Source organism: Carassius gibelio, chromosome A19 (assembly GCF_023724105.1).
Source record: "Carassius gibelio isolate Cgi1373 ecotype wild population from Czech Republic chromosome A19, carGib1.2-hapl.c, whole genome shotgun sequence".
NCBI lineage: Eukaryota > Metazoa > Chordata > Actinopteri > Cypriniformes > Cyprinidae > Carassius > Carassius gibelio.
Genome location: NC_068389.1, coordinates 14,443,504 through 14,460,826, shown reverse-complemented (window position 1 = coordinate 14,460,826; position 17,323 = coordinate 14,443,504). Strand labels below are relative to the sequence as shown.

The following is a 17,323-nucleotide window of genomic DNA, read 5'->3' as shown; positions in this document are numbered from 1 at the left end:
AGCTTCCTATCACGGTTTATAAGTCCTGTACATTAGGTTTAAATCCATCCAAGGTTAAAAAAAAACATTGTCATTTTGTCAAAATATAATTTTAAAATTACCTCAATTCTCAGAGATCCCCAAACGGTTCGCGCGAAGCTGTTCAAAAGATTCAGTTTCCTTAAACCCCACCTTTCGGTAGCATACTGTGTTCTGATTGGTCAACTAACATAACCAGTTTGGATTGGTTGTTCCGCACACACCTCCACGGTAAACTATGCGTTAGCATCTGTTTGGGGTGAATTATCTCTTATTCCACTCATCGCGAAGCAAACAGTAAAATAAAAAACTGGAACAGTCTCGCTGCTTTTTCTTCTGTGTGGGTGTATTCAAGCCGCGCGCTTCAGTTTGAATCTGAATATCGCGTTCAGCGCGGGGGCGTGGTCACATTGGATATAACGGAGGGAGACATGAAAAACAGACATCGCATTGTTTTCATATGGATTACTTTATCACAGAATATCTGTTTTCAGCAGCACTTGTTTAGTTTTAAAGTAGACATGTCAAGCTTTCTATAGATATCTCTCTCATGTCTCTTCGTTGAGTATTCACGGAGTTACAATTCATTTTAATGACGTGTTTGTACATGACGATCAGCGCAGAGAAAGGCTGCAGACAGCACACATACTGATAAGACGCTCGGGAGAAAACAGACACATAACTTCATAATCATACTTCGCGTTGTGATTTAGAGATGCTCGTTGTTCTAAATAAAGTTGGTAATGAACCATCTTTTATGGCCAAACACTTTGAAAATCCCGCTGTACTCACCGAGATTAGAACAGCAGTCATCAGTGAAATGTTGTGAACACAACAAAAGGGATTTGTTGTACTGCTCTGGTATTGTGGTGAAAATGAATTTTAGCCATTGGTTCTTCTGATCTTCATTCTCTGGCAGTGAAAATAAAACAAACGGTCTCCTCGACATGATGCTCTGTGTGTGGGGGTGGGGCAGGTCAGAGTTCCGTTTCTCCCAACAGGGTAGGTGGAGATTATTATGCAAAGTGCTCCTAGTGACGTACATAGAGATGGGCAAAAGATTTGAAATCTATAACGACTCGTTTCAGCGATTCAGAGTCGACTCCTTACTTTAGAAGCCAATAACCTTAGAAATTGTTTACTTTTTGGTTTAATTATTTGCACATTGTTTACACAGATGGACAGCTACATCATACACTGTAATACAGGTAATTTTTGATTTCCCATCTGTGTGGCTCTTTAAACACACATACACATACAAGTCAAGCCTAGTTCAGACTACACAATCTATATGCACATGGGAGTGTCATGCTGACTCCAGCTGTTTCGATTGTCTATTGATCCAATGAAAACAACAAATATGTTACCTCGTTAAACTAGAGCTAATTTTCTCCTCCTTCCACAGCATTTGCCTTTGTATTAATGTTCTCCACAATCACGTCGTGCAAACATTAGTATAATGTATAGTTTTACCCAGGAAAGCTGAGGCTGCCAATTTCCATTGTAATAGCAGGCATTCTTTGGTAAATGCAGAAATGATGGAGCCTGCAGCCAATGCTTTGACACACTGGTTGTACATAGAGAGATTTGTGGAACTAAGGTTGTTTTTCCTCTTGTGCTGGCATATTTGAAATCCCCATTCACATTTGCCTTGTTGGTATGGTGTAACTGAACTCAGGGCCTAATGGCATTTTCCACTGGTCCTTGAAAAAAGGAAATATGATCGATTTAAAGTGCTTATGAAAACTGGTGAGTCAGACCCATTTGTCTCTTAGATGCCCAATTTACAGCAGAGCTATGGCAGCAAAGCTAAAGGGAATGTATTTCCAGACATTGTAAAGATTATCTGCTATGGTTGGCGAGGCATTAGCCTCAGCTTTAACTATTTTAGAAGTGGGAGGTTTCACCTGGATGTGTTTGCTACATGTCTCATCTCAGTTTTGGGTAAATATAAATTATACCCAAAAAGAAAACAGGTGGCCTGATGAAATTAGTACTGACCCAATTCACAATACACGGCATGTTTTTCCTTCCTTTATATATTATTTCACAGAATCTAAATCACTTAATCCTTATAAAAATGACTTATTTGTGGAGTTGGGAATCAAGATCCTTTTCTTATTCAAAACTGTTGATGTTTTAAAACGAAATCCTGGAACCAACTGAACTTTATGAGTTTTGTTAAACTTTCTTATTCAGACATTTAAATACTCAATCAATTAACCATAAAAAAAAAAAATCCAGGATTTATGAATATTGCTATGGTTAACGATTTGCTCATGAATGATAATTAAGTTGCACTAAAGTTGCTTCCTACAATTAAAAGGCAATCAGTAAAGACTTCACCACTTAATACAATCATTTATACTTCATGTTGTAATATTTTCACTCATGTTAGCCGTTTTTTTCTTCTTCTTCTTTAAAACTGTTCAAAATAAACCATCAAACTGAATTTTAATTCAGTAGCATTTTTATGTCATGTTTTGACGCAGTATTTAACTTCTATTCTAATTCAGAACCTATACATGTAATAAAAAATTAATAAATTTATAATAAGTATACTTTTTTTTTTTTTTTTTTTTTACAAAAGATTAACTTTTAAAGGGGGGGGGGGGGGTGAAATGCTATTTCATGCATACTGAGTTTTTTACACTGTTAAAGAGTAGGATTCCCATGCTAAACATGGACAAAGTTTCAAAAATTAAGTTGTACGTTTGAAGGAGTATTTTTGTTCCCAAAATACTCCTTCCGGTTTGTCACAAGTTTCGGAAAGTTTTTTTCGAGTATGGCTCTGTGTGATGTTAGATGGAGCGGAATTTACTTATATGGGTCCTGAGGGCACGTCTGCCGGAAGAGCGCGCGCTCCCGTATAGCAGAGCACTGAGAGCACAACAGACTTCACTGATCAGAGCGATTCACTGATCAGAGCAAGAGCGTTGCGAAAAGTCACAAAAGAAGGGTGTTTTTGGTTGCCAGGGCAAGACAACCCTGCACAGATTACCAAAAAAAAAAACAGCATTAAGGGACCAGTGGATGGAGTTTATTTTTACAGATCATCAACAGAGTTGTTTGTTCCCTGCATTTCGAAGATGCTTGTTTTACAAACAAGGCCCAGTTTGACGACGGATTTGTGTATAGTTTATTTCTTAAGGATGATGCAATCCCAACAAAAAAGGGTCATGATTGTGTGTTGGAACCGCAGGCGGTGAGTAAAACTGCTTCAAATATCTCTGCCTCCTTGTTAGTGCGTCCGCCTCCCATGCCGGAGATCCGGGTTCGAGCCCCGCTCGGAGCGAGTCTTTGTTGCTGCTGCTCTCATTCAGTTTCAGCCTCTGGATCTGATTCTGGATCATAAATAAACGGCTGAATCTGACTGTTAGCCATGGTTTGTTTTGGATGTTTTTTTCCTCACGGTAAATTCACAGCTTCCAAACGCTCTCAACGCAAAAGCCTACTGGTGCTCGTGATTCTTTAGCTCCGCCCACACGTCACGCCTCCAGTCGGTCGTGTTTTTCCGGGAAAAATCGGTACAGACTATCTTTCTCTTATGAATATAATAAAACTAAAGACTTTTTGGAGTTATGAAGGATGCAGTACTACTCTATAAGTACTCAAGATTAACAGGATATTGAGTGAAAACGAGCATTTCATCCCCCCTTTCAGTAAAAATCGAATGATATTTAATAGATAGAAAAGTATATTTAAAATAATGAAGAAAATATGTCTATCCATAGATAATCCATCCACCCATCAGTCCAAAGATAAAAGATCTAATATTCCAATCCAGTTGACATCACGCTGGTCTGCTGGAATTTGGAGATATTAAAGCAGATGTACTGAGTTTAAAGAAAAAGCTGAAAAGAGGATATTGGCAAAAGAGAGCATAAATGAACAGAAAACATGTAGAAATAGAACATAGAAATGTAATTTCTCATCAGAATCTTAATTTATTGTCAAACAATGTCACTCAAAGACATACACTAATTCCAGGGAATGTTCTAAAGTTGTGCTTTGGCATCAGATTGCAAAGTCATACTGTATGTATTCATACACATATAAAAGCTTTATGGAATAATCTCTGTCAACAAAACCAGATTTCTTTGGTTTTGAAACATGGTGATAGTGTGTTGACTTCTTGTTAAAGATGTGGACAAAGTTCAGTCATACAGAATTACCACACCTCTTGCTTCCGCCCAGCCCTTTCCCACTCCCCTTTCCTCCTAAGATCTCTGATTGCCGGCACTCTGAAGGATTGCTGTCCTGCCGTAGTACGGCACGGCAGCGATCGATTTATCAAAGTGTCATGCCGAGGCGTTGCAGCCCCGTAGCAGCAAAACAACAGCGGCAGCAAAACAAACACTGGTTGACTCTGGAGGTGGTCTCTGCAGTCGTGTTAAACAAGGTCAAACATCTCTCTCCTTCTTCACTTCACTCCACCAATATTTTGGGTAAACACTGAACAGATGCAAAGAGCCCTAGTATAAGACTGAAGACTCTCAGGAAGAGTTTAAATATGTGCCTCAGTCAGAATATCTGGAGAAATAACTGCGAACACACATGACGTTGTGACTGTGTGAGACATCAATAAAGCATTATGAATGAAATACTACTGTAATACTACTGAGGCTTTTTTGAGCCTTAGATATTTATGCAGCGTTGTATTAATGCAGGTCAACTCAATTCACTTGTTTCTTTCATAATGCATTTTTAAATCTATGGTCAAGGAAAATACATTACCTGCTGCTGTGAGTGTGGGGGTTACCCTTGATTAAGAGGTTACGTAATGCATTTCCTTTTTCCTTTCAGCTCGATACATTCAAATAAACACTTTGTTCAAATCACGTGAGGCACCTGGAGATGGATTCATGAAGAGCTTCTTAGAGAAAAAGAATCTATGAAACATTTTATGAAAAAATCTAACAAAATCCAAAACTTTTTTTTCTTATTTGCGAATCCAAACTTAAGAATAATTTTAAGTCTATTTTTTTAATAGCAGTCTTTAAAAAGTAACATTGAAGAAGATGAGAACATACAGTGAGTATAGAAAAGAATCACCCTTTTGAAAATAATCATATTTTGGCGCTTTGCAGCCTGAAATGAAGACAGTTTTTTGTTTAATCCATCTGAATTTACTCACTTATAACATGTAAGTGAAAGATATAACACCAACATGTAAGAAAAAACACAATTGTGACTACGTTTACACTGTCAGTTTTTTTTGGGATTGACAACCGCATTACTTGCAGGAGTGAGTTTCGAAATTGTAAATACAGGTGTAGATTGTCGAATACTGTCTGTATACACGTGCAACGGGAGTCAAGCCCGTATTCCCGTATTCTTAACCGCGATAGCAAAAGTGACTTTGACAGTGACGTAATATTAACGATGGCGACGTCCATCAAACTTCGACTTATCACTTTCTTACACGACAAGAGTCCAATCGGGCCGCAATTTCATCCGTCAAATATTCATGAACAAGAGCATTGGAGTCGCGCGCAGAACACCAAACTGACGGGAGCGAGCGGCACCGGTGGAGAAAAACTGACTGGATCGAAAACTTTCACTCACTTCTCCTTCACTGTAAGGAACTGAAATACACATGAAAACACGCAACACACGGTATTGACGCGCTTGTGCAGAGCGGCTTCGTGGTGTGGGAAAAATTTCGATTGTTTATACCTACCCCGTTAGCCTCTTACTCAGTGTTGTTGTTTTTTGTGTTAGTTTATAGGCTTATTGTTTTTGACCATTTTACATAAAACATTAAGTAAGCATTCGACTTTCGTTCGGTTTTAAGTGTTTGTAATGAATAATGGACCTATATTGATCAGGATGTTCTATTATAAGACAATGGTCTCGGGTAGATGCAGGGAGAAAACTATGTTATGTGTTCAAAACCGCGTGATACTGATTTGAAAGCCAGAAATGGGTTAATGTGTCATTTACACTCCCATCCATCTCAGTCTTCGTTCATTGATGTGTTGAATTCATCCACAATGTTGAATTGTTATTTTGTGCTGAATGAATCTCCTCATTTTTGTCAGCATTCCACTCTGGCCCCGGTTTCATTCTTAATATTGTATTGCTTGACAGAGAAGACTTGCGGATGTAAAAAACCCACAGAGCCATAAAGGAGTCTGTATCCAGAGGTCAAGTGTTTTTCTCAATGGTTCATGCTGGCCAAACATCACATGAACATTCCCTCGGAATTGAGAGCAAAAATGATGGATTGTTTCCTGCCATTGCACATTCCAGCTTTTGAAAAGTGACGTGACATTCAGCCAAGTATGGTGACCCATACTCAGAATTCGTGCTCTGCATTTATCCCATCCAAAGTGCACACACACAGAGTAGTGAACACACACACACACACACGGAGCAGTGGGCAGCAATTTATGGCCAAAGGCGGATCATTTGAATAGCACTCAACTGTTCTCCAGCTGTTTGAGAAACGTTATTATTATTATTATTATTATTATTATAATTTTTTTTTAAAGCACCTCAGGTTTTACCTTTCTCAGATAAGTTTTCACTTAATTATTGCAATTCTATGGTAGTAGGCAAAGCTTTCCGCCTTAAGAAATTCATAAAGTGCATATGTGACATTGTTTGATCTTGGCTATTCAGTAAGTGCAATCTTCACTTGAATGTGTTAGACAAACGTGTGTTGTATATGGACATGCTGGGTTGTTATTTGTTTGTTGGTGTGTTTGGATTGTTTTTATGGAATAAAGGCTTCAGTGGTAACAGATGCCCCCTAATTAGGCATTTCTAACACTGTTTTAATTACCTTACTCCACATAAATTCCAATGCATTTAAAACTAAAATGATAAAATATAGCCTGATGTGTCCATTTGCATTGTTTTGGCTTATGTATGCTTATACATGTATGTATTTATGTAAGTATTTATTTAGCAAATTTTTCAAATTCATGCTTTTTAAAGGGTTTTGTTAAAATTACATTTTATTTAAGAATTCATAAAATATGTTCATACAAATTAGCTTCACAGAGGGAGTCCTCAGTAGACCTTTAGCAGATAAAGAAATTAGCCATAGGCAGCAATTTCATTTTTTTTTTTTTTTCAATGCCAACAAGTTTGACTAATTCCTGCCTGAAATTAGTATGTTTCTTATTCATTCAACTTAATTGCATGCAGTTGTTTCAAAGCAAAGTGTAACTTACTGTACCAGCTTTATATTGAGATTATAAGTTAAAATGTGTTTCAAAATTTTACTCACAACTGTGTCTTTTGAACATTAATTTAAGATTCCCATTAAAGAGATTAACTGCAGGGAGTAGTTGGGCCATGTTGTCGGGGGCTGTGTGACTGACACAGATATACAAATTTCCCGGAGTGGGTAGAATAAAGAAAAGAAATCTGAGACCATTAAAAATTATTAAAGCAAGAACGGACAATTAATTAAAAGTGGGTCTACGGACCTGTCCAGAACTAGTAATTTAGACCAGGCTTTTCACTGATGGATGGAGCCACACACATTTATTAAAATTTCAGATCGAGTGCAATATTGTATAAGAGGTCGTTGACAAAATATGCAAAAGAGAAATGCAATTAATGCTGAGGAGTGCAGTCTGAGCTTTAGGCAGTATGGAGTTATTAAAATTAGTCAAATTAATAACCAAGGGTGGTATAATTTCTTCTCATTCCTGTTGCCTTTGCAGAGTTGCAGGGGAAACAATTTGACCACTGATAAAGCTGCGGCAATAACAATGGCAACTGACAGTATTCATGTGCTGGACCATATGATATAAATGATCATTTAATTGGCTCTTGAAATTGAATGTCACTGCTCTATAACTTTGCATTAGTAAAAACACATACATAGTACAGTCATTTTAGCTTGTCTTATTTATATGCACCTTGAGTGCACACCTAAAAAGAAATTACATGGACATTATAACAATTTAAATATGGAAACATTTGATTGTACTAACAAATAATTTAATACCCTGTCAGATCAAACAACACATTAATGAATGTCAGTTAATCCTTTAAAGGCACAGACCGAACTGGCAAATGAACATATTCATCACGCCAGAAGGCTGTAAATCATAAAGATTTATTTGCAAATATTCTACTTCAACTTACTGATAAGGAATAAATGTGTAAATTCATATTTTCTAAGTTCACATTTTTGTTCCTATATGCTTTAGACCGATTAAAGTGTGTAGATCCTGCCCGGTTCCTCATTTGAATGCATTTAAATGTTTTTTTTTTTTTTTTTAGTTTTTTTTTATCCACTTTGTATAATACTTTCTTCTCTTTTTCTCCTTTTCACAGCTCAAAACTGCAGTCACACACTACACAGTCCAAATGGGACAATAGAAAGCCCCGGATACCCGTATGGATATCCCAACTACGCCAACTGCACATGGGTGATTGTGGCACAGGAACACAACCGGATACAGTTGGTATTTCAAGGCTTTGCCTTAGAGGAGGACTTTGACATCCTTTCAGTCTACGATGGGCAACCTAGTCCAACAAATTTACGAACACGGTAAATACAGAACATTTCATCATATTGTGTGTGTAAATGCCAGATCCAGTCTCTTGGAATTGCTAGCTGACATTACTTTTCTAACAATTTGAGCTGTGTGAACTTTGGATGTACTTAAGTGTCCCAAAATGTGTCTAAAGTGCACTGAAAAGACTGAAAATTTAATTTTAGGACTGTGTCCAATGTTTCGAATATTGAATTACACAAATTGATTCAGCACTTTTGACTTTATCGCTGATTTGAGTCTAAATTTCTCCTTTGTATACTCTGAAAATAAAAGGATTGAGGCTCAAGGGACTCAGGGAGAGTGTCACTGGGGCCTTGGCCTGTTTTCCATTCGAAAGCTAGCATTTTAAAAAGCTTGCTTACATTCATGAATCCCTTCTCAGATATAGGATCTATGAATAAAGTGGTATTAGAAGAGTTCCATAGAAAACAGTGTGGAACTCTGTAAATGTGTTGCTTTTTCCCACCCTTTTTTTGTCACTTTCTTTATTAATATCTGTGTGGGAAACTATGTGCACAAGGACACTTTCAAGATATATATATTTTTTTCACCTTTTTTTATGCTTAAAGATTCAAGGACAGTTTTCTTCACAGCTCCACATTTCCATGGTGTTCTATGAATGTTAACCTTGTCCAGCATGGGCGGTTTACCCTGCCAGGGTATTATTAGTGTCAGCTGAACTCCACGTCTTAAAGAAATCAAAAGGACATTGCAAATATTTCAACAGGATGTTGTTTTATGATCTTGATATTAAGTGAGGAAGTCAGTGTCGCTGTACGTGTAACGTCACACAAGAAGTCAGTGACTTTGAGCAGTGATATGCTTCTAAAAATCTAATGCATTGGAATGTTTTTAATGTTAGTGAACATTTTTATGAAGTTTAAAAGTATAAATAAATATATATAAAGTATAAATATATATATTTTTTTTAATAAATTAATGCTTTATTCAGCAAGGATACATTAACTTGATCCAAAGTGACAATTAAGATATTAACAATGTTAAAACTGATTTATATTACAAATAAATAATATGTATATACATTACAAATACAACAAATGTTGTTGTGAGCTTTCTATTCAGCAAATAATCCTGAAAAATTGATTTTTTTTTTTTTTTCCAACAAAAATGTTAAGCAGCAAATGTTTTAAACAATGTTTCTTGCACACCAAATCAGCAAATTTAAATGATTTCTGAAGGATCATAATTTACGGTACTTTGGATCAAATAGGCATCCTTTTGAATGGTAGTGTAACAGATTGTAAAGTCATATCTGGCAGTACGTTTGCTACATTGGTTGTGCTTTGAAAATTTCAAACTGACATTTGCAGTTGAGCTTTAAAGAAAGCAAGCTAACCATTTAACCTAGTAACATAATGTCACATAGATAACGCTTATTACTACTGTGAAGACAGCAGACATGGGCATTAAAGTTAAAGAGGTTTATTGTGCTTTACAGCTGGATGAATTTCTTGGCCTGAGATCATTCAATATCACTTGCATAGTCTGCTGCAACTGAATCATAGCATTCCTCCCATGTGCTAATGTCTTCAACGAGATCCCATTGGCTGACTCTGTCATCACATTATATATATTTTTTTGTTCACTAGGAAATTGGTCCAGTGAGTAATTGCCACTTATTACCATCACTCTAATATATCCAATCTCTGGTTTGATAGGATTTATCCAAACACATTTATGATTTAACTCATCCACAAGTCTTCACTCGTATCACACAGGATACCATATTATCCCTCCTTATTTCTGTTGAATCAGTTCTCAGCTAAAATGTAATCACTCTTGAGGTTATTTGGTTTGAGAGCTGATTTAAGTAAGTGCTGTTTAATCCAACCAATTATTAATTTGCATCTGAAGCTGTTTGCTTGTTGTTGTGGGTGGATTTGAATGTGGTGTGTGAAGAATATGACTGTACAAAAGGCCTCTGAGTCAGCGGGTGATATTTGCCATGTAGAGTTTTTCCATTGTTCTACTTTGAATCTTAGTCAGGACTGTCAGCTGATCCTATTTGTTCTTCAACAGGTGTGTGCTATCATAAAACATAAAAACATAAAAACCCAAATACAGACTTTGTTTCTTGGATTTTATTTATTTATTAAATTTTTTTGTACTGTGGAACTATATCAGAGTAATATTATTTATAAACCATTACGGCATTGACTAATATTTTCTACTAGATCATTAACATTTAAATTTTTTTATTATAGTTTTCTTTAGCATACATTATCTATTCTATTTAGCTCCATTTTTGTTTGAAGTTTTTGTAAATTATGTAATTAAACAAATCGCATTTAGTACATTTTTGAATCCAACCAAAAAGCGATATTTAGCGGTTAGCTAACAAATACAACACTGCACTGCATTTTTTAACACCCGGATTGGGCTGGAATAACCTGTTAACACATGAAACCATTTAAGGGTAATGCAATATCTGATATTAGATATTATTTCTGGAAATGCATTAACCAGTCAGCTGACATCCTTGACATGCAGGTAAAGAGGTAAAGAATTCAGTAACTATCACCCTATTTTTTTTTTTGCTGTGCAACTGCTGCTGTTGTGGAGGCATCTGGGGGGCACTTTAAATATATATATATATACCATGTTGGTGTTTCCTCACAAGTATTTGCCCTTCGTATAATTGGAGCGCCTAACAGTGGTCATCTACTTTTCCTGCGGAATATACTTCCCACACACCTGCTTGCAATTTTTTTTTTTTTTTTATGTGAGGGAAGACCATTATTAACTGGTTCAGGTGTTTAGTAGAAGTGAAACTGAACTCTGCAGGAAGCCTGATCTTCAGGAGCAGGATTGAGCTAAAACATTTACCCTCCATATGAGACAGAAACTGAGCTTTTGCTTAGTCCCATCAGCTAACACAGGTTTTCCAACTACAGCCTCTTTTAAAGGGATAGTTCACCCCAGACTGAAAATATTCATATAAATTACTCACCCTCATGTCATTCCATCTTTCTGTCTTATGTGGAACATAAAAGAAGGTTTTTTTTAAAAATATATATATATATATATATATATATATATATATATATATATATATATATATATATATATATATATATATATATATATATATATATATATATATATTTAGCATACATTGGAAGTGTTGAAACCAAAACTGATTGGTTTCATCATTCTTGAAAATATCTTCTTTCGTGTTCCACAGAATAAATAGTCTTGCATGAAATGTCATGAGGGTGAGTAAATGACAGAATTTTTATTTTAGAGTGAACTATCCCATTAACTATTCATTCCGTGCACTGCTCACACATTCATAACTCTAAAGTATAATCAAATTACTTATCTACTGCTTTCAGACAGATTATTTCATATTAGTAGATTGCTGATATTACAGTTTTGTGCTATTTCAACAAAATAGGTTAAGATAAATTGTAAAAAAAAAAAAAAAAAAAGAAATCAAATTTAGATGCTACAAACATGAATTTATGCATTACATTTGATCTTAGATACATTTAAATAGTTTTAACATTAAATTATTAGTGTATGTTAACAAACTCAAATTATACATTTGTGGTTAAGGCCCATTCACACCAAGAAAGATAGCTATAAAAACCTATGAAACTCTAATAATTATAAACATTTGCAGCCACAGAAACAGATGCTAGCATTTGTTCATTATAATACCTCTAAAGTATTTATGTCAGTATTTTTATCGTTCATCAGGTAGAATAGGAACATTCGGAAAGTAGCATTCCTCTGTATCAGTATTGTTATACAGCAGATGTGGAGTTTATTATTCTCACAGAATTAGAATAAGTATTAAAAATGTATTGTTATTTGTTTATTGTCCTTGATGTGAATAGTCTTTTAGATGACAGCAAAGGTAAAAATAGACACTCAAAAGTGGTTTTGTAAGGGCATGTTTTCTGGGAAACTTGATATAGGCTTTTGGACGGTGATGGGGGCTCTATGCTTAAGCTATTTACCTAAGTGCCTTGAACAAGTGACAAGCAAAAAAAAAAGAACAAAAAAAGTCTTTATTCCCTGTATTCATCAATTCATGCAGATGGAGTGGATGGGACTTGCGTTGTGCCAGGTGAGGAGTGGTGGCCACTTTGTTTAATTGTTCTTATTTATTTGTTTAACTCCATGGCCGTGCTTCCTCTTGATATATGGGTGGCTCCTCAGCCAGCTTTTATGAAAGAGCAGGCCTCTGACCAATCCCATTAAATCTGACTCTGCCATCCTCATCCTTCTGCACTGAGATTCAACCAAAACTGGCAGCATTTGTTGCAGAGCATGTAAGCAATGCACTCTACTTTTGATATAATATTTGGATCGGCTCCATATAAAAGAAAATATGTACCTTACTGGATTCTTTCACACTTTCACTTAATTTATCGTGAAAACACTAATGTGATGTGCTGTCTGCTGTGTTCATCGTCAATAATTGCTACTTGCCAGATTAAATTCTACATAAACGCTTACCTGCAGCAGGTTAACTTAGCTTTCAGTGCGGTTCCTGCCACTTAAAAATTCAAACACATTTCATTAAAATATTCAGCTTTAGCTTGTGTAACATTGTAAGCTATTTTGTCCTTAATGGCATTTGAAGGAGCTGATTAGAGCAGTATATGAATACAAGCTGCTGTTGGATGCTGGAGCTCGTGGGCTAATGCTCTCGTTTGAAACGATCACCAGAGAAACACTCAGACCTCTATTAATGCACTCGAGGAAGGGAATGAGATGATGATGATGAGCTCAGAGGTGCTTTTGGTGCTCACCTTTGTGTGTTTGTCAGGTTTCGAGATGTTTCTACGAACCACATGTCCCCAAAATGTTGTAAAACCTGAAAATCTACTACTGTGTGGTCTCCGTAAGAACAACAGCTTCATGAATTTGGCAAGCCAATTTGACTTTTATTCATTCGCAGGATATGAATTCTTGATATCAAATTCAGTTTTAATTAGTTAAAATGCTAATTCTTGGTATCAAGAATTGGGTTTTTACTAACAACAATAGCTACTTTTGATATCAGGAATTACAGTTCCACTAGTAAAAAATATTATTCTTGTGTCATGTGTCATTTCAGTCATGGGAGATACAATTCGATATGGCTTCAATGTTCGGTAATTGTTTTTTTACTGTAACATAGTGTTCAGTCTCATATGCAAAAATGTGTATAGATTATAAACTTCTGAGCAAGGATTGTAAAATGATGCAGGTAAGTGCTATGCTTTTGATGTTTAATGTTTAATGCATAAATAATTAACTTATTCGAAAGAACAGATGCTATGCCGTGCTCCTTAATGAAGGTTATATTATGATGCGTTTGTTCCCTGATTTAACAGGGTGTTTTCAGGGGAGTCATGCTATAATTAATTATTCATAGTGTGATTGAACATTGTGTGCTCTGTTTGGTTAAGTCTGAAGTTCAGCTGCATTATTTGCTGTCAGTGCAGACTAAGAAGTGAATGCATATTAGTCTCTCTGCAGTTCTTCATTGGGGCGCTGAATTTAAAGAATGATATGAAGTAAAAAGTTCAAATGTATGTGTCAGCATAAATTGCAGATTTAGAAGCAATCACACTGCAATAACTAAGGCTTCACCATTGTGATAAAGTGTATATCTTATGATTACGTGCAAGTAAGATTTGACTTTGGATTTTTTGGAAGCAATCTAGGAGGCAGATTTTTGCATACATTCATCTCAGAGCCAGCAATTCAACACTTAATTGAGCCTTTGTAAAGGTATCTGAAAATGCATGTGTGGTGGCCCACAACTGAAACTCCACTTTGTTCTTCTCCTCTTTGTTCTTCTTTTAAAAGATTCATGATCTTGTGATATTCCCAAACCACATTTAACCCCTGTGAAGTATATGAAGGCCTACAGTGTATGTACCTTCAGTAAGTTCAGAGCAGTTCTCTGACTCTCTCTAAAGTCATAAATCTGTGGTGAATATAATTTGGTAGTATTTTATCTGGACATTTTGAGAGTAATATAGAGAAATACTGACCACATTCTGAACATGCTTTTCAACAATGTTTCAAATAATGTTTTACACATAGGCTGATATTTCTGGGAAATGTATTTTATTTTTCAATCAATTGCTAAAGAAGAAAAATATATATATTCAAGGTTTAAACTTACAATTACAAAGTTTTAGCAGTGAAATGGTGTCAGAAAGTGGTGACCTCGTGCTTTACACAATGAAAATCAGAATCAAAACTTGCCTGTATAATTCAGTAATGTGGAAATGTGCTGGGATCATGGTATTTTGCATATAAAGAACATAATGAAAAGCACAGAAAAAAAAGTTAGATTGGCCATATCCATTGAGCAGAAACTGTTGGGTGTCTGGCTTTTCTCCCATCCCCTATTCAGTGATTTATTCCTCACCAGCCTCAGGTACTCAATGGAAATCTCAGCACTTATTGTTGGCTGTAATATTGGCAGAACCATAAATGGAAGAAACAACTTTATTCTGTCTTTTTTCCCTCCTCAATTATACAGTTCAGTATCATTCCAGCCTGGAGCAGAGTAATACCTAGTCTGATAAGAGGTGAAGAGGTCATGTTTGTGACTATAATGTCAGCTAGCTGATTGATGTGACAATGAGTAAAAAAAGATAACATTTCCATAGATGAGCCAAGCTTTCGAGTCATGACTTGTTTGTGTGGAAGTTCTGTGGTGGGAATAGGGAAATGAGTTACAGAGATGATTATGAAAATATAGCATGGTGGTATTAAATGTTGTGAGACGCTTGGCAGAATTTGTTTCTCATAGTATTAAAAACTTGGAAGTACTTCATTTGAATTAGCTTCTTGTTAGGGATAAAAGACAACAGCTATTAACCTAAAATAATTTAATTAGACATGCCGTCAGTTAGAAACCTGACATAACCATCTTTTTATGAGGAATATCACAAGAGGTTCAATTGTTCACTGGAATCAGTATTCATAGACAATGTATGAGTCAAGTATGGCCATATGCCACAAGTCTGAATGACATTTACTTGCAGCTTATGATGAGCCAAGGCATGTTGTTGCTTCTCCCCAGTCTTTCTGTGATTTGTTATTTTCTCTCTTTATTCATTCCTCTAATACACCCCTCAATCCCCGCTCTCATCAGTATACCCCACAAGTGTGAAATGCATTAACAAATTAAGCTTGCACCTCCTCAAAAGTGACGAAAGCAATTCCCAAGAGAAAAAGTGATAATGAGTCTAACTGATCTGGTGTCTTCATAATGAGACACCTGTAGAAGATGTCTTTAGTTCATTGAGGTTTGAAGTAGATTATGAGAGTGTATGTTTACCCGAGAGAGAACGTTTTCTATGGTGGACTTTTATTGTCCTCAAAATACGGTTGGTTTGTCTGCATTCTCTTTTCTATTGGTCTGGCTTCCATTAATCTGAAACATACTTTTAAACGAAGGCTAATTGAGTCAGGTTTACTTCCGAGTTGTTTGTGGTAAATGTATGTTGTCAGAAAGAATGTCAAAGGCTGTTAATCAGAAATGAATAGTTTAGTAGTTAATATTAGACAATATGTCTGTTATCATCAGATATTATTATTTATTTATTTGTTTATCAAATTGTCAGTATTGGACATTGGCTCAGTTTCATGTCTTGTTTCCATATCAGTTATTAAGAGGTATTAGATATTAATACGCTAATAGATATTAGTTTAGTATTAGATGTACATTTTGCTTGCTCATTTTACGCTCATAATTTTCTTTTTAATGATTTAGTGATTCATTTGGACAAATTAGTGCAGAACTTCTATATTGACCATAACAAGAAATGTGTGATAATTTCGAATGTATGCTAGAATGACCTAATTAAGCAAAGTTGGATTGGGCAGTGAATCGAATTGAACAAAATTGAAATAACCAAGTAACTGGCAACATGAACCATCTATCTAGCTGCTGGTTGTGGAAAGAAATTATGCTTAACCATTTAAGATGGTATCGACACTCAATGAAACATCTCATGCCCTCATTTACCTTAAGTGTCCATTCATCCTGCTTAATGTTCTGTATTGTTTTGTTTCTGTAGCACAAAGCGGCAGTTTGATGTCGATAAACCAATACAGTGAAGGCAAGGAGATGGAGATGAGTATTGGGGGAGGGAGTGAATATAAGATGACTTTTCAAGCTCGTTAAGAGCTAGGAGGAAGTTGCTTCAATTATCTCCTTTAATTAAATTGCGTGTCAAATTGTAGTGGTGAGTCAGCATGGCGGTGAAGGGTTCATCTCCTCTTAGAAACTAAATGTGAAGATGCCTGACACCTCTGTAGAACACATCCGCCAAGGTCCACCTATTGGAGTGGATGCATGGATCTTCTAGCTGTACGTAGTGCTCCCGTAAGCTTCGTGAGTGACCGATTGTTTTCCACTTGTCTGTGAGCAGCAAAAAATAGTGCAGACCATGAGAAGAGGGAGGATAGAGAGACAAAGACAAATAGCGACAGGGCCATACATAGTCAGGCTGAGAGGAAAGGTAATGGGGAACAGAAAGAGAGACGGAGAGAGATAAAAAGAGAATGAAACAGAGCATGAAAGTGAGATTGAGGGAGTCTCTCAGCAGCGGTCAATGTGTTCCCGATGCCCTTTTGCATCTAATCAAATCAGCGGCTAAACCTTGTTTTGGAGTTTATTAGAATTTAGACACACTGCTCCGGGAGACCGTGTGGATGAAAGAACAATAAAATAAACTGATGTACAAATAATGCAATTCTGCCTGAATGCTTTTTGAAAGAGTCAGGATTTGGAAGTG

General features: G+C 36.1%; 1 protein-coding gene across 1 annotated transcript in view; it reads left to right on the top strand.

Annotated features, from left to right (window-relative positions):
- Positions 1-17,323, top strand: part of LOC127935277 (CUB and sushi domain-containing protein 2-like) — a 266,910-nt gene that overhangs the window by 8,189 nt on the left and 241,398 nt on the right. Inside the window, exon 2 of the mRNA XM_052532988.1 lies at positions 8,320-8,536. Within this exon, the coding sequence (XP_052388948.1) occupies positions 8,320-8,536 (217 nt within the window). The remainder of the gene's footprint in view (positions 1-8,319; positions 8,537-17,323) is intronic.